The 18,108-nt window shown below is 41.8% G+C and overlaps 1 protein-coding gene across 1 annotated transcript; it reads right to left on the bottom strand.

The window, feature by feature from the left end:
* Positions 1-8,761: 8,761 nt before the first annotated feature.
* On the bottom strand, positions 8,762-17,306 carry LOC120030489 (nuclear factor 7, ovary-like). The gene is made up of 10 exons (XM_038975898.1): positions 17,300-17,306; positions 16,392-16,519; positions 15,788-16,134; positions 15,490-15,685; positions 15,029-15,124; positions 12,896-13,129; positions 12,649-12,796; positions 10,794-10,820; positions 9,888-10,155; positions 8,762-9,032 (listed from the first exon to the last, which is right to left on the bottom strand). Exons 1-10 carry the CDS (start codon positions 17,304-17,306, stop codon positions 8,762-8,764), a joined length of 1,722 nt encoding a protein of 573 aa, XP_038831826.1.
* Between the last annotated feature and the right edge of the window lie 802 nt (positions 17,307-18,108).

Here is an 18,108-nt window from a genome sequence, read left to right as displayed (position 1 = left end):
AAAAAGGTCTTCATGAAGTATGGATGGATGTTAATATCGTCTCCAAAATATATTTCTCGAACCAGAACATTAGATATTCATTTCCAGTGTTTCTTGAAGAATTACTATTATAACACTAACAACAAATGCGGTCCTCGCCACTTCTGATGACGAGCCAAGCGAGATCTGTTGATAAGCGTGTGGGCATTCATTACTTGAATTATCCCCCATGTTAAATAGACTAGGCAAGCATGTTAAAACTATGTGCACCCCTGGCCCACCCGCTTTGGAATTTGGACAACAAGCATTTATGAACACATGGCCTGCGTTCCAAATGGAACCATAATACCCTATGCAGTGCACTACTTTTGACTTGTGCCCACATGGCTCTGGTCAAAAGTAGTGCACTATAAAAGGAATATGGTGCCATTTGGAATACACACCATGGATAGAAGGTTGGCTATTCATAGATCTGCTCTGCTTTCTCTGTCATAAACAACTTGGGTACATCCGTATAAGCTCTTCTTTCTCCAGACATGTGCACTTCTCTTCATGGATTTGAAAGATGACTGGTATATCAATCCAATGGTTTTACATAAGTGAATGAGTGTTAACTTCAGGAGGAAAAATAGATTGTTATTATTATAACCACAAAGAGACTTTCTCCTCAGATAATTACAAATGATTTGTTTTCATATGCATCCTCCAATCCGACTGTAGTACACAATCAAGATATTTCCACAGCTGAGACCAAGCTTTAGTTGAAGCCTCACATTATCAACGATATTAAACTCTTTCCCATCTGTCCTGATCGAATACAAACACAATCAAAAATACATTATAGAATTCCCAATATCTTAAGTGTATTCTTGCTGAAGCAGTTGAGGTAGAGAGAAAACGTGCAGAGAAAGAGAGAGACAGAGACATAGACAGACAGAGAGCTAGACAGATAGAGACAGAGAAAAAGAGAGATATGGGAACACTCACCAGAAGGCAGCTGCTGTAGAGAACCACTGTAGACAGTCCCTGCTCTGACCAACACTGACACATGACACTGTTGCCACCAACAGCCCCACTCCCCAAAATATACCCCTCTCCCTCCGCCTCTTCACCTCATTTACCAATTTATACTTCCACGATCACTGTGCACAAAGGGGAACAAGATTAACCCTTTATTAGGTAATGGCTTTTATCATTCTTTGCCTACAGCCCTAGGTCACTTTTTCATTGATTAATATTTGTAAGATTGGGTCATACACTCAACACAAAAATTAGTAACACATAGAATAGACATACCGGGGTGGCAGGTAGCGTAGCAGTTAAGAGGTTTGGGCTAGTATCCGAAAGCTGGCTTGAATCCCCGAGCCGACTAGGTGAACCATCTGTCAATGTGCCCTTGAGCAAGGCACTTACCCCTAATTGTTGGGTAAGAGCGTCTGCTAAGTTACTAAAATGTGAACGTCAACATCACACAATGCCGTATCTCTCACTTTAGATGTAAGTTATGTCATCACGTGGCCTTTTGGGTGTATATCGTGCCCCCCCCTCTCTCTCTCTCCCACGTCAGGTTTTACAAAGGTCATAAACACAGAGGTTCCTCCTTTAAAAGTTGTGTCATACTACGGCACACCTTGCGAGCTGCCGCAGCATTCTGTGGCACGTCATTTAATCGTGAGCCATTTTTTCTGTTAATGCAAGTTAGTGCTAGTTTGACCACCAGAGGGCATCTTTGAGAAGCATTCGATAGTCTTCCATATGGGCATTACCAGAGATAAGGAGGGCATGCGGGAGACTGATTCCATATGTGTTATTTCATAGTTGTGATGTTTTCACTATTATTCTACAATGTAGAAAATAGTAAAAATAAAGAAATTCTGGAATGATAGAAATAGAAAAATCCTGGAATGAGTAGGTGTGTCCAAACTTTTGACTGGTACTTGCTTAATTAATTTCATTCATATTATGGTGTTTCTATTCCAAGAAAAATGAAAACCCTGGGTTTTCATTAGGAAGGAAGAGAAAATATGGTGCTGTACAATGTGACTGTTGGCAGTATAGTACTGGGCTATTTATCTAAAGACTCCCTGTGTCATGAGGGCAGGGCACGCGGGAGACTGGGGTTCAATCCCCGACAGAGAGGAAGGAGTAGGCTGTCCTTGTAAATAAGAATTTGTTCTTAACTGATTCCATATGTGTTATTTCATAGTTGTGATGTCTTCACTATCATTCTACAATTTAGAAAATAGTACAAATAAAAACAAATCCTGGAATGAGTAGGTGTGTCCAAATATGGCACTGCACAACGTGACGGTCGGGAGTAGGCTACAGCATAAGTGGATTTTCAGTTGAGCGTACTAGCTCTTTGCCTTTTCTACTTCTCTACCAGAAGTTGATGCTGGAGTGCCTGCTCTCATAAATTCAGATTGTTGTCAGATTGTCAGTTTGTAAATTCAGACCTTTTCACTCTCGGAGCACACACTGGACGTTCGGGCCGAGAAGTAAGGTTGATTTGAGCGTTCTGGCCTTACAACGGCAGTCAAGCACCCAAGCTACAGTAATGTTGGCTAGCTTGCTAGCTACTTCCAGACACATATTCGACCACTCTGACCATTTTACTCACCCTAGCAGATCTGGTTAGGCAGTTTTCGTGTTAACCAGAGCGTTGTTGACTGTAACTGCTGCAAGAAAAAAATATATTACGCTTTTTTGCCGACGTTTACTGACACCGGCCATATTCAATGGGTGTTGAGCGATCGTAAATTCATTATTCTGGTACATTCAGACAAGAGTGCTCTGAAATCGGTGTAGATAGCCAGAGCGAACTTACGAAAGCACCCGAATGTCCATTGACAACGCACACCGACTATGCCATTTAGCTAAGCTAAGAATGACGAGAATAATCAAGTCAATAAACGTTGGGTAGTTAGCCTATAGTTAATATACTGGCAAGTTTGATGTAACGTTAGGTAGCTAGCTAACATACTGCTGTAATGATATGCTATGTAGTTCGTAAGGACAGCGCAGCTTATAAATTGTCAGCCAACATAACGTGTAAGGTAACTTATTTGAAAAGTCATTACTTTATTACATTGAGTAGCAAGCTATCACTTGGTCATTAGGGCAAATCTGGTCTGTGATAGGAGGGGGGGTTTTCACACCTAGTTCTGCTATTAGACTAGTCTTAGTAAAGGTTGAATAGTCTCTTGTTCAGCTATTAGCCCCCGCCCCAACTTGCAACAAATTGTTGTTACTCCCATCTCATTCCTCGCCCTCTTCCATGTGTCATTCTGCTCCTGAGTGACTCATTGTGGGCGTGCTGGCAGGATATGGCAGCACCTTCGGTTGTGTGTCAAGAATTCTGCAGAGCAAGTTTGTATGAAGGTCTGGTTATTCAAATTGTAATATGCTATGGAGGTACATTTGTGTCTTTTTGTCGAGAGCAAAACCTTTTTATTTTCAATCAAAAATAATTTTGCTGAAAGCAACTTTTTTCAGACATTAATGAAGTCATAGCGGACACCTACGAAGAAGGACTGTGTGATGATGACATCTCAGGTTAGAAGCACTGGGCGTTCTTCCGTCCAACTTTTACATAGCTAGAAGTTAGCTCCTACGATTCAGTGTCGGTTCATAACATTTTCCTATATTACATACATACATACCGTAGAATGATAAATCATAGGAGCAATTATTATTCTCAAGCTAACCAAAAGCATTTAGCTACGAATGCCTGTTCTCGCCATTTCAGTTGAATTAATCAAACTTTCTTTTATAGCAACTCATAAGCAGGCCATGTCGTATTTGTTTCATAATCGATAGTCATATTTCATGACAGTGTAACGGTTAGCTTGTTTACAGAAGGATGAAAGAACACAATATGTTTGTCAGGGAATGCTATTCTGATATGTCAGATGAAGATTTAGACCAGAAAGTCAGAACCAGTAAGGCAAGGATGCCCCATGTGGGACTTATAATGGTCAAAGGAAGTCTCTGAGCAATGGGCCATCGTGTACAATGGCGAAGAGTCTTTGCAGAGTGTAGATGGTGCAGGTATCATTGCCAGCTTCGTTGCATTGCTCGGCAAAAATACTCCGTTCCTGCTACCATGTCTCTCGTCCACATTGATACAAATCATGAATAGATAAGGTACTAAGATGTATAATGTTCTCATCAAATATTCACTTACCTTTGATGATCTTCATCAGAATGCACTCCCAGGAATCCCAGTTCCACAATAAATGTTTGTTTTGTTCGATACAGTCCATCATTTATGTCCAAATACCTCCATTTTGTATGCGCGCCTCTCAATTGTATTTTTTTTTTCTTGACTCGTTATGACGTTATAATTACTTACATTTGCTTCCACCCATAATGTTTTGTCAGCCATCTTTGCTGACGAAAGTCACCAGGGACAGGTGGCTCACGTCAAACTCATCAATGGAACCACTTGATATGATTGGTCATTTAAAAACCTTGGGACCCAAATGCATAATGAGTGCTCTAACTCCCCCTTGTGGTGGTCTGGAGCAATGACGCCGTGATGCTGGGTACCTCTAAGTCCCGCGGTGTAATCTCGCAAGGAGGAACCACAGCATCTGGAAGAAACTGCCATGCACTATTGAGGGAGAGAGTCTACCATAAAAAAAGAGCTTATCTTTGTTCAAAACTCCTAATCCCCAAAATGGGAGAACTAAACAATATTTTTTTGAGAATGTGGGAATGGTCCGTGGACACTTAAGGGAAAGTAATGTCAAATGTGTTTCATGAAGGACAGGAAACACACATAACCGTGTCTCTTAACCTGTTTGGGCTGCAGGGGCAGTATTGAGTAGCCGGATAAAAGGTGCCCATTTCAAACGGCCTCGTACTCAATTCTTGCTCGTACAATATGCATATTATTATTACTATTGGATAGAAAACACTCTCTACTTTCTAAAACCGTTTGAATTATATCTGTGAGTAAAACAGAACTCATTTTGCAGCAAACTTCCTGACAGGAAGTGGAAAATCTGAAATCGATGCTCTGTTCTAGGGCCTGCCTATAAATGTCCTTGATATATATCAGTATACATGCACTTCATACGTCTTCCACTAGATGTCGACAGGCAGTGAGAGAAGAAATGGTGTATAACTTGATCTGGGGTCGAACAAAAGCTCTTTGTATGACGTGTCACCAGTTTCCTGTTTTCTGGAGAGCGCGTGAAGGGACCTGGTTTTGCCTTCTGTACAGCTGTCGTTATAGACGACTAATATCTCCGGCTTTGATTTTATTTGATACATGTGACAATATCATCGTAAAGTATGTTTTTTCAATACAGTTTTATTAGATTATTGAAATTTTTTCGGGACGTTAGGCGTGTTGCGTTGTGTGCCTTTGTTCAGGAAGGAGAGCTTTGCGCCACTTTGCTAGCTTTCCGTGCTAATTGACTGGAGAAGAGGACATTCTAAATCCAAACAACGATTGTTCCCGACAAAGGACCCCTTGTACAACATTCTGATGAAAGATCGTCAAAAGTAGGACCCATTTTATGATGCTATTTCATATATCTGTCGAACATGTTGTACTAGTAGTTTGCGCCCAGAGTTTGGGCACTCTCTCGCTATAACTAAGCTGTATGTCGTAATGAAGTTATTTTTAGAATTCTAACACGGCGATTGCATTAAGAACTAGTGTATCTATCATTTCCTATACAACATGTATTTTTTAGTAACGTTTATGTATAGTTATTTGGTCAGAATAGTTTGAGTGTCATAAAAATATCCGCACATTCTGGGAAAAAGATGCTACGTTAGCACAATGTATAACCACTGATTTCAGCTCTAAATATGCACATTTTCGAACAAAACATAAGTGTATGTATAACCAGATGTTATAGGACTGTCATCTGATGAAGCTTATCAAGGTTAGTCAAAAATTATATATCTTTTGCTGGTTTATTCGCTATCGCTAACGTGCCTATTGCTATCGCTAACGTGCCTTGATGAATGAATGCGGTAGTGTGGTAGGCTATTGTAGTAAGCTAATATAATGCTATATTGTGTTTTCGCTGTAAAACACTTAAAAAATCGGAAATATTGGCTGGATTCACAAGATGTTTGTCTTTAATTTGCTGTACACCATCGATTTTTCAGAAATGTTTTATGATGAGTATTTAGGTATTTGACGTTGGTGTCTGTAATTACTCTGGCTGCTTCGGTCCTATTTGTGACGGTAGCTGTGATGGTAGCTGCAATGTAAAACTGATTTATACCTCAAATATGCACATTTTTCGAACAAAACATAGATTTATTGTATAACATGTTATAAGACTGTCATCTGATGAAGTTGTTTCTTGGTTAGTTTGGTTGGTTCTTGGTTAGTTAGGTTGGCTTTGTGCATGCTACCTGTGCTGTGAAAAATGTCTGTCCTTTTTTGTATTTGGTGGTGAGCTAACATAAATATATGTGGTGTTTTCGCTGTAAAACATTTAAAAAATCAGACATGTTGGCTGGATTCACAAGATGTTTATCTTTCATATGCTGTATTGGACTTGTTAATGTGTGAAAGTTAAATATTTCTAAAAAATATATTTTGAATTTCACGCCCTGCACTTGAAGTGGCTGTTGTCATATTGTGCCCGGCTTCGGGCTTGCAGCCCAAAGAAGTTAAAGTGTACATTTCCCAGCTGTCTGGGAAATCAAAATATTGTGAAACGTGTGATTAAACATGAAGCTATTTGTGAAAATATGTAATGTTAACCTTCTAAATGAGTATGGATTTTCATATAAAGATTAATTAGTCAGTGGCCACACCCCCGTGAGGCCAGACATCACATTAGGTGTCATCGAACCGCCCCTTTTTCCACAGAGTATAAAACCCACTTCCTACAAAATATACATTAACTCAGAGAACGCCGGGACAGAGTCCCCACATTGGAATGGCCACAATTCTATACTCCACGGAGACCATGCAGCTGTAGTTTTGGCTACACGGCTGGAAATTGTTAAACTCTGAGACTATTGATCACTACAGAAGAAGGAGCAAATTCTAGGTGACACAAGAATTACTAGTCTGCAGCTAGAAATTACGTAAACCTAGAACGAGAATACCGACAACCGCCGAAGCATCTATCCTATGAGAACATTTCAGAATGTTACTCTGAAGTATCCATTCTAACCACCTACAACCACAAAAGACATTGTGACTTCTGGGAAAGTTAACTAGAGACTCTGATGAACTCTACAGGACGATCGAATATTCCAACAGAGAAGACGACGACATACGGGCATAAATATATACATTGCAATTATTCTTGAATGAGCGGCCGTTCATGTGCAAAGGATTATAATTTCAATGATTATAATTATCCATTCTCAGTCCCCACCCCTTTCCTTTGTCTACCAAGCAGTCATTTCGGCTTAGCCCACTAGGGACTTTTCAATCATTGTTGGTAACCAATATCTACTGTTTGTTACGCATTTCTGTGATTAGTTAGTAAATACATTAAGCCAATTTGTATATTGCTGATTCATTATGGAAACTAAGGTTCATGCAGATATTCAAGGGTTCGCGACGTTCAGTAATGAGAACTGATGACGTAAAAGTAATAATTCATTAAATCTAAGACTAATTGATCAGATATTTTAATATCTGAAGTTATATTTGGGAAATTAGAACTAAAAAAATGTCCGTGGTGCCTGACTTCCTAGTTAATGTTTACATTATTAGTTTAATCACATAATAATTAAACCTAGAGAATTTATTTGATAATATAGTCTTCACATTTAATGATAGTCCAGACACATTTATATAACTCCAAGTTTGCTGTAGTGGTTTTCTTTCCTAGGACTTTGGTTGAATATCATTTCAGAGGCCATTTACTTGATAGAACATCTTTATTTAAAAGCTGCAGATTGAAGTACAAAAGTAAAAACATTTTTCTCTGTGAATTTGCTGTACTGTAGTTACATAGTTAATATGTTATTGTGGATGTAGCGAAATTCCTAGCTCCAACTGTGCAGTAATATCTAAGAATACACAATTCACAAAAATCTAAAAGTAAAACAATGGAATAGAAGTTTTAGGATAAGCAATGTCGGAGTCCGGTCTCCATTCGTGTGTGTGTGTATACACACGCACACACACTCCATGAATTTGCTGTGCTGTAGTTGTTTATAGCTTTCAATTTACCTCTAGACTTATAAAATATATAATGAAAGACATAAAAAAGGTCAACTGTTTCACAGTAAGGATTTTTAGAAGATATATTTTTATCCAAAGATCGATCCCTTTATTAACAAATACTTAACATGTTTAGTTGTTTATTGTTTAGTAAAGCAATACTCAAATTAAAGTATGGCAATACCCAACTAAATGTCCATTTTGATTAATCCAGCTATCAAAATAGTTAAAATGTAAAGCACTAGACTTCCGTGTATTAAAGCAAGTAAGAATCTGGACAGTAAGGTCAATCAAACATTAGCTTTTCCTGACCATGTTACCTAACCCGAGGAAAACTCTGGGCCTTTGTTATACAGTATATTGGCTATCACTTGGGTACCACAGTTTTTCCTGGTAAGATCACACAGTGAGGAAGAACTCAGGCCCCTAATCAAGTGGCTAAAATGTGATTGGTCAACCTCTGAACAGAATGGGTTGTTGTCAAGTCTGCATCCCAAATGGCACTCTATTCCCTGCATAGTGCACTACTTTTGACCAGGGCCCATAGGAGTGCAGTCAAACTTAGTGCACTTTATAGGGAATAGGGTGCCATTTGGGACACATCGCATGCCATGTTTTGTCTCAGCTATGTTTCACAGCACTGATGATGAGCGGGGCCGTGTTCTTTCCATCCTGGTTGAGACAGGGACTAAATATCGGATACAAACTCTCACTGAAAGTATCCACGAACGTGAAGAGGTGTGTGCGCGCCTTGACGTCGTAGAACAACAACTGGCCACCTTCGTAGTCAAGGAAGATGCCAATCTTCTGGGGGTGAGAGGTCAGCTGGAGGGATTGTCGAGTGGATGCCAGAGCCTTGACCTCCCCACTCTTCAGCCACAGGCACCAGTACCTATGTGATGAATTGACATTAGATTATTATTCTTGCTAAATATCACATCCATAAATTATCTGTAAATATATTAGCTAATGTTAACTGCAGCATTTGTTCATGTCTATTCATGTACCCTTATCGGCACGTGTTAGCAATACAATTAAAATAAAACAAACAATATTTTAAAAAGGTAGGATTAAATAATTACTTTGCTACACTGAATAATATGCTCTGTAACAATAAGGTCATGAAATCTATCTCGACTCTTTTTGAATATGTTATTTTTATTATACATTTTGTATACATTTGTTTACCCCCTTTCTCTCCCCAACTTTTATCTTGTCTCATCGCTGCAACTCCCCAACGGGCTTGGGAGGCAAATAAAGGTCGAGTCATGCGTCCTACGAAACATGACCAGCCAAACCGCACTTATTAACACCCTCCCGCTTAACCCGGAAGCCAGCCTTACGAATGTGTCGGAGTAAAACCGTTCAATTGACAACAGTGGTCAGCCTGCAGGCGCCCGGGCCCACCACAAGGAGTCGCTAGTGCACAATGAGCCAGGTAAAGTCCCCCCGGCCAAACCCTCCCCTAACCCGGACGACGCTGGGCCAATTGTAAGCTGCCCTATGGGACTCTCGATCACGGCCAGTTGTGATAAAACCTGGGGTTGAACCCGGGTCTGTAATGGCGCCTCTAGCACTGCGATGCAGTGCCTTAGACCACTGCACCACTAGGGCAATTTGTGATGTTTTGTGTTCAAATTTGTGGAAGGATGTGTTGCTTTTTGTATTACATTTGAACTTTTATCCTTCAAAATGAATGACATTTTAATTGAAAAAGTAAAACAATTAAATAGAAAGTCAGCATTACCCTCCGTCAGGGCTCAGCTTTATCGCTCCTTTCCGGCGTGCCGATGCCCGCATCACACCCACAGTCCAGGCAGTCTTGCGGCCCACCTCAACCTCCCAGTAATGGCGTCCAAAGGAGAGGCCCTCGCGAGCGAGCACGAAGAGGGCGGGGCTGAAGCGACAAGTGCCTTCCGACTGGTTGTGCTTCCGTTCCTCGTATATCACCTGGCGACCATCCTCTGACAGGACCAGGTTCCTCTGGGCAGTACCCGGGTCCAGGTACACTTCAGCTGGAGGAGCAGAGAGAGAGAGAGAGCCGTGTTGAGAACAGTGCTGATTCTATTTAGAACAGCATTGATTCTTATGAGAAGAGAGTAAGTTATATTTGGAAGAGGGTGGGTTATATTGTGACCAGTCCAAGTTCCATTTAAAACAATGTATGTACTGTAGTTGACCAAACAAAATGGAGGAGTGGACATATCCCTGGAGTAAACAACCGGTGGAGGCTGCTGAGGGGAGGACGGCTCATAATAAATGTCTGGAACGGCGCAAATGGAATGGCATCACATTGAAACCATGTGTTTGATGTTGTTGATACCTTTCCACTTACTCTGCTCAGCCATTACCATGCCGCCCTCCCCAATTAAGGTGCCTCCAACCTCCACTGCAGGTTTGTATCAAATCCTAACTGTTATAATGACCCAGTACTGACACTGTATTGTGAAGTATAGACAGAGCTGAATTACTGAGGTTCATCAAAGCCTTACAATTTTCCTCTAATATCGACCAACATTTAAGTAGTCCACAGGATTCTGTCATTAACGTTAAAACAAAGTTGTTTCAAAGAGGAGTATGTTTAGCCAAATCACAGTTGAAAGTCAAATTCGCACCAATCAACAAAAAAAAAAACACAGGTAACTGTACTCACTTGCATAGTTCTGCAGCTGCCTGAGCTCTGCAAGACAGAGAGCGAGAACAAAAATAGTTACTTGAAATTGGAAAGAATTAACCAAAAGACAGAGCAAACTAGAATGCTATTTGACCCTAAACAGAGAGTACATAGTGGCATAATACCTGACCACTGTGACTGACACAAAATTAAGGGAAGCTTTAACTATGTACAGACTCAGTGAGAATATCCTTGCTATTGAGAGCTGCAGCAGCCGTAGGCAGATCTGGCTCTAAAGAGAAGACAGTCTACAGGATGTGCCCACTGCCAACAAAATGAGGTTGGAAACTGAGCTGCAATTTCTAACTTCCTGCCAAACGTGTGACCATATAAAAGACACATATTTCCCTCAGATTACACAGACCCACAAAGAATTTGAAAACAAATCATATGTTGATATCTCCAATATCTATTAGGTGAAATGCCACAGTGTGCCATCACAGCAGCAAGATTTGTGACCTGTTGCTACAAGAAAAGGGCAACGAGTGAAGAACAAAAACCATAGTAAATACAACCCATATTTATGTTTATTTATTTTCCATTTTGTACTTTAAAACTTCTTCAGGACTGATGGGTCACCACCAAGCAAACGGAGGCTAATGCGATAAGCATGAGGTTGTAAGTAGCAAGAACATTTCCCAGGACATAGACATATCGGACATTGGCAGAAAGCTTAAATTCTTGTTCATCTAACTGCACTGCCCAATTTACAGTAGCTATTACAGTGAAAGAATACCATGCTATTGTTTGAGGAGAGTTCACAGTTTTGAACATAAAACGTTATTAATAAACTAATTAGGCACATTTGGGCAGTCTTGATACAACATTTTGAACAGAAATGCAATGGTTAATTGGATCAGTCTGAAACTTTGCACATACACTGCTGTTATCTAGTGGCCAAAACCTAAATTGCAGCTGGGCTGGAAAAATACATTATGGCCTTTCTCTTGCATTTCAAAGATGGTACAAAAAAAAGCGACAGTCGGCGCGGGCGGGCGAGCAACAGGCGGCGCGGAGGTGGAGGTAAAGGTAAACGTGGAGGTAAACAAGCAGTGCTAATCCCACCTTCATGTGGCGCTGTCAGTCAGTCGCCTGTTGTTGCCATCTCATTACTAACAGATGGCTGACCTTTGGCATCTACTGTACTTCCATCGGATGACTCACTCTTTATATATAGAGGTGCTAGTCCAATGACCTACATCTAGATATCTACATAGACACCACAGTTAGTGGCTCCATTGGGGAGGACGGGCTCATGGTAATGGCTGGAGTGGAATAGTATCAAATACATCAAACCAATGCCATTCCATTGATGCCATTCCATTTGCTCCATTATGGCCATTATTATGAGCCGTGATAAACACTGACGTAAGGTCCGTTTGGTGGTTTTTTTCTTCCCTGCAGTTGAGATAAGGATTGAGTGAAACTAAACTGATCCAAGATTGGTGCCTACAGGTATATTCTATCTGGAGAGAAATGGGATTTGGAAACAGGAAGTGAGGTCACAGTAAGCAAGTGAAAATGGTTGTCTCTCGATTTTCACAGTTTTACACATTTGACTAAAGCCTTATACTGTAGATCAGGGGTAGGCAACCCTGGTCTTGGAGTGCCGTAGAACTCCATGTTTTTGATTTAACCGACGTGGAACACCAGGTGTGTTGAATTTAGGCAATCACTGGACTGATCAATTAGCTCAGTTGTTCAGGAGTGGTGCCCAGTGGCAACAAAATCCTGCAGTACCTGTAGCCTACCCCTGCTGTAGTAGTGCAGCACTATTTTACCCTGAAAAACAAGGTATAATTTGCTCTATATAATAATGGTTGATTTTACCCACCTTTTCCATACAGACTCTTCAATTCTTCCTGGAACCTGTCGACAAGGGTGCTGACGGATGATTGGATGGTTCCTAGATAGAGGTCTGTGTTCACACTCACGCCTGACCAATTACTGGTCTCTGGGAGGGGCGCCAGGGTGGGCAGGCTCTGCAGGGGAGGACGAGGAGGGGTTTAACTGTGGGTGTGTGTGTGTGTATGTGTATATGTGTGTGGGTCTGTGTATCCCCTCGTCATGTCTTAGCCTACCTGGAGGAAGATGACTTTATCCTGGTTCTGTGCCAGGGCGTCCAGCTCTCCGCTCCTCTTCCGGAGCTGGCTCAGTTCGTCCTCCAGACCTCGGGCCAGCTCCTGGGCATGCCTCTCCGCCTCACGCTGTCTCGTAGCGATCAGCTCCACCAGCTCAGCCTGGCTCTGCTCCACTAGACGCTGCAGCTCTGCATACACCTGCCAGCTGTCCTCCAACTCCCTCTGGGCAGTGCTCTATAAAGACAGGTGATAAGACAGACATACACAGACATTGAGACATTGTTCTATTTTTTTAATGTTTTATTTCACCTTTATTTAACCAGGCAGGCCAGATGATAACAAGTTCTCATTTACAACTGCGACCTGGCCAAGATAAAGCAAAGCAGTGCCACACAAACACATGGAATAAACAAACGTACAGTCAATAACACAATAGAAAAGTATATATACAGTGAGAGTCAGAGATGGGAGAGGACAGCGTGACATGTACAGACATTCTAGAGATACAGATAAATGCATTACCACAGCTAGACTCCAATCAAGTTGTAGAAACATCAAGGATAATCAATGGAAACAGGATGCATCTGAGCTCATTTGAATCCCATAGCAAAGGATCTGAATACTTTTTTTTTTTTTATTATAAATTTGCAAACATTTCTAAAAACCTGTTTTTACATTGTTATTATGGGGTAGTGTGTGTAGATCGACGAGGAAAACTATTAGAATAAGAATAAGGTTGTAACGTAACAAAATGTGGAAAAAGTCAAGGGGTCTGAATACTTTATGAAAGCACTGTACTGTGTACAGACATTCTGGAGATGGAGATAAATCCTTCACTCTCCTCCATCTCCCTCTGAGCACTGCTATAAAGACAAGATGATGCAGGAGAGAGGTTGTGTTGTGAAAACACACACGGCTGAGGTAGGTGTTTGAATGATGCAAAGTGACTAAAGCTGTGGACACGCACACCCACCCACCCCGGTTTGCCAACAGCACAACTCGCCAAACAGGTCTGGCTGCCTTATCTCCCTCAGCCCACATTCAAATATCTACCTGTTTGAGTTGGAGGAAACAGTGTGTGTTTTCTTCTACTTCCTTTCCATTTCACATGTTCATGATTACACAGGAAAGGTGTATAATACAAAAACATTGAAAATCAGAACCTATTAACAGAATTGGTTATCATCCCCCCATCTCCCCCATCCCTCCCTCCCTCCAGTCAGAAAGTTAACCCACCAATATATCCCATCCCTCTGTAACCTCATTGCATTTTTAAACATGGCTCAAGTGAACTGCAGTTGCACTGTGCTCTATTTACAGTCCATATCTGACCAGGAGACTGGTCGACCAGTGTAGCAGTGAACTTAGGAAGCTTTAGTGAGTGGGAAGTACAGCTAAAGAGAAAACAGGGTTGTTTACTACTGTTTACTACCATTTAGCCTAGTCTCAATTGGCTGTGTCTACAGTATGTAATCCCTGCAGGAATTGACCCCACGACCTTGGCTAGTGCCTGTCTATGTATTTGAGTGGCTACATTTTCTCTAGTCCCATGCCTCAGCTATTTACCTAAACAAGTGACGGGGTGGTCGTTTTGCTGTTATTCGAATACCGGATTTCCCCTTTAAATCCTACAGAAATTCTACCTTATTAACCTCTTTGGTCCACAAAGGGAGTTTCCAGGAGGTTCTAGCTAAGGAGTATAGGATTAAAACAGGGTGTGGGCACTCATGTAAATGTTTGCACTGGCCACGCCGGTTAGTCTGCCTAGGAAATGGACCAGAGCCATTACAAACATGAGAGCAAAAACGCTTTCTATGGTAGTCAACTGTAAGACCTATCGTAAGGGCTGGGGACACTATGGGGGTAATGACACTATGCAAATGTATTCTATTTGATTTATACATCATAAACATCTCTTGACATATGGTGAATAAATTTATGTTACAGAAATAATAGAATGAAAAAAAGAGGGGCTTGATCAAGAGGCAGTATGCCAATCAACTATACTGTACAATGCACTATTGTTGATTTGCCCTTATGAATACAATCCAGTTTACACTCACTCAACCAAACACCACAAAAGACAAAAGGTGGTGCATTTTGATGAAATCACCATTCATACAAGGGACTCACTTTTATGACCCGTATGGACTGGTTGATCTCCTCCAACTTCTTGGCCCGCTCCTTGATCAGGTGTTTCAGCTCCGACCTCCACTTGCCCAGATGACTCTGTGTGAGGGCAGAAAATATCCAAGTCTGATATATAGTACAGTACAAAACCAAAAATACACAAGAGGGGGTGCTTTTGTTGCAATTACTGGCTAGATGTGATACAGATGCTAGGTGTGATGAATGCCGAATCACCTCCATTACCCAAGGGATGGCTGTACCCAACAATAATGTATCCACAAGTTATATAGTGTTACACATGTCTGTCTGTCTGCTGAGCTAATGCACTGTAGTGCTGCACAATTTCTGTAATTATAATCAACCAGGGTATCCTGTGCACTACAAGACTGTGTTAGCCCGCTGAGCTAAAGCCTGGCTATCAAGCCTATCTTTTTGCTGTATGTGTCCATCTACCCTGGACTCACCATCTTCTTCTTCCACTCACGGTCGACGGAGACGATCTCGTGGGTCTTGTGTGAGGCTTCTGCGCAGGAGATGCAGACGCAGCCGTGGTCGTTACGACAGTAGACCTCCAGCAGGCGCTCGTGCTTCTTACAGATCTTCTCTTCCAGGTGGTGCATGGGCTCAACCAGGCGGTGGGACGTCAGAGACTTCACCTTCCTGTGTTTAGGTCAAGTTTAGCTTATGTGTCAGGGTGGGGGTCAATTACATTTCAACCATAGGGAGGAGGAGGAAAAATAGATATCTTTTTTTATTTCTCACTTGTGATGTCGGAGATGTGCTTCACAGTATGACCCGGGACAGTTGAGACAAGACTTCAATGCCTTCATCTTCCTCCCAATGCACGCATCACATGGCACCTCGCCCGCCCGGGCGAACTCTCCACCCTCCGCAGCAGCTGCCGGGGACTCTCCGTGAAACCCATGTCCCGCCGCCAGACACCCAGCCACCGCACCCGCCTTCGTGTTCGGTGAAGTCACCCCCACATCGAGCCCCTGGAACTGGGAAGAGATCTCGGCGAGGACCCGGTTGATGCTGAGCTCCGGCCTCCGGGTGTAGCTCTTCTTACACATGGGGCACTGGAACTTCTTGCTGTGATCCCAGTAGCCCTACAGAACGAGAAGGAGGAAGGGGAGGAATGAGAAAGAGAATGACTTTGTACATTTTCTTTACAGTCCATGGAAACACACACACACACACAAGAGAGGTTGGAAGCACATAGTCTAGTATTCTTCCTAGGTTCCTTAATACCTTCTAGAATGTTTTTCCTGGCCACGTTTCTTTGCTTTTTAGGGTCTAGGCCAGGTAACTGTAAAGCATTGTGACAACTGCTGATGTAAAAAAGGCTTTAAAGTAAATGTGATACCTGAAGACAGGCCTTGCAGAAGCTGTGTCCGCAGGGGGTCGAGACAGGCTCTACGAAGACCTCCAGACAGATAGAACATTGGAATGACTCCTCTGACAAGGTGCCCCCCCTCCCTGGGGATCTCACACCTGACAGGGGGGAGGCAAGGAGAGGGAGGTGAGTGAGAGCGTGTGTGTGCGGGCGAGTGAGTGCGTAAGAGGGAGAGATGAAAAAGCCAGTATGTTTAAAATGAGCACTACAGCCCTAACTTTTTAAACATCAACACAATGCTCACTCCCATCAGCAAACGGGTCATGAAAGAGCTTGTTCCAAATGCTTCAGCTGGAAACCATCCCTGGAATGTAGAAATGCAGGGTGTACGTCTACCTTGTACCTGCTCTAAGTTTTAAAATAATCTGTACGGATGAGCACAGTATTCCCTGTACAGTGCACTCTGGTCAAATGTAGTGCACTGATAGAGGATATGGTGCCCTTTGGGGCGCAACCTACTTGAATTGAAATGACATGCTTCGATAAATACCTTTTCAACTTCAAATAACGATACTGTTAACAAAACAGCTTCACAAATACAGGAAGTTTGAAGTAACAGGGAGAGCATATGGCAGAATAACCGATGTCAATTTCCACAGAACTATTATCAAATTCATGCTAAAAAAAACACTTTTAGACACTATTCTTTCATGTTGACTTTAAAAATAATTTCTCAGCCCATACCATTGATTCATACTTTTGTAAATTGTTCTATACTACATCAACATTTCTTTAAATGCACTCCTCACATACTGTGAAAAAAACCTGTCCAAACAAGTTTACAATCATTCTTGGTAACCAACTTGAGGATGACATATGAGATATATTACAACAATAAAAGGGATAAAAATGTTTATAAATATAAAAGGTTAACTTACTCTGCATGCTGATTAAGGTATCCTGTTTCTCGCGTGTCCACAGTCCCGTATGTCTCTGTACAGGACTCCGGAGCTTTCTCCCTACTCCACTGTATTGTACTGGCAGTCTCTCTATGGAAATCCACAACAGGTTTTGGCCCTGTGAAACTCACTAGTGTCTCTCCCTCGAGCTCAACATCCCACCATGCAATATCTCCCTCGCTCTCTCACTTTGATCTGAGCAGTGAGCACTGTGGGTGTGTCCAAACTTCACCTGAGCCTGTATTCGCGAAGCAGGAGTGCGGATCTAGGATCAGGTCCCTTATCAAAGTCCATATAATCATATTATGGTCGAAATGCAAAACTGATCTTAGATCAGCAATCCTAGTGAAAGGCTTTACGAATACAGGACATGGTAGGAAATTAGTGCTTCTCTAGTCTCCACCTTTACGCACGTCCTACTCAACCCCAATACCACAACCACTCCAGAAGCCTAAGCAAAGTTGTCAGAATTGTCACAATTAGGCCTAGGCTATAATGGATTGTAATTTGTTCCTTTATATGAAAACATTACAAAAACTAACCAGATTAAGTCAAGATATACCTGTGTGACACTGCACACTGAAGTAGCCTACGCACGAGTCTGTCATTTCACTCCTTTGCCATCAGTTGGCGCTAAACACAGAATGGAAATATTTGCAAATGTTGTGAAGTCGCAAGAGATATGGGTTTTGGGTCAAGATTCACATGGCATTGACCAACACACTATTATATTATCAGATATGGCCTCCTCTAGAAATAGTCTGCTTGAAAGACAGTTAAATTGCTCA

Source organism: Salvelinus namaycush, chromosome 36 (genome assembly GCF_016432855.1).
Source record: "Salvelinus namaycush isolate Seneca chromosome 36, SaNama_1.0, whole genome shotgun sequence".
NCBI lineage: Eukaryota > Metazoa > Chordata > Actinopteri > Salmoniformes > Salmonidae > Salvelinus > Salvelinus namaycush.
The sequence above is the reverse complement of the archived record's forward strand: the minus strand, read 5'-3'. Positions and strand labels throughout refer to the sequence as shown.

Excerpts from the sequence above, each read along its gene's own strand:
- LOC120030489 (XM_038975898.1), bottom strand. Across the intron at positions 10,156-10,793 it reads GCAGCTGCAGAACTATGCAA|CTGAAGTGTACCTGGACCCG; the intron begins GTGAGTACAGTT and ends CTGCTCCTCCAG. Across the intron at positions 9,033-9,887 it reads AAGCTGAGCCCTGACGGAGG|GTACTGGTGCCTGTGGCTGA; the intron begins GTAATGCTGACT and ends TTCATCACATAG.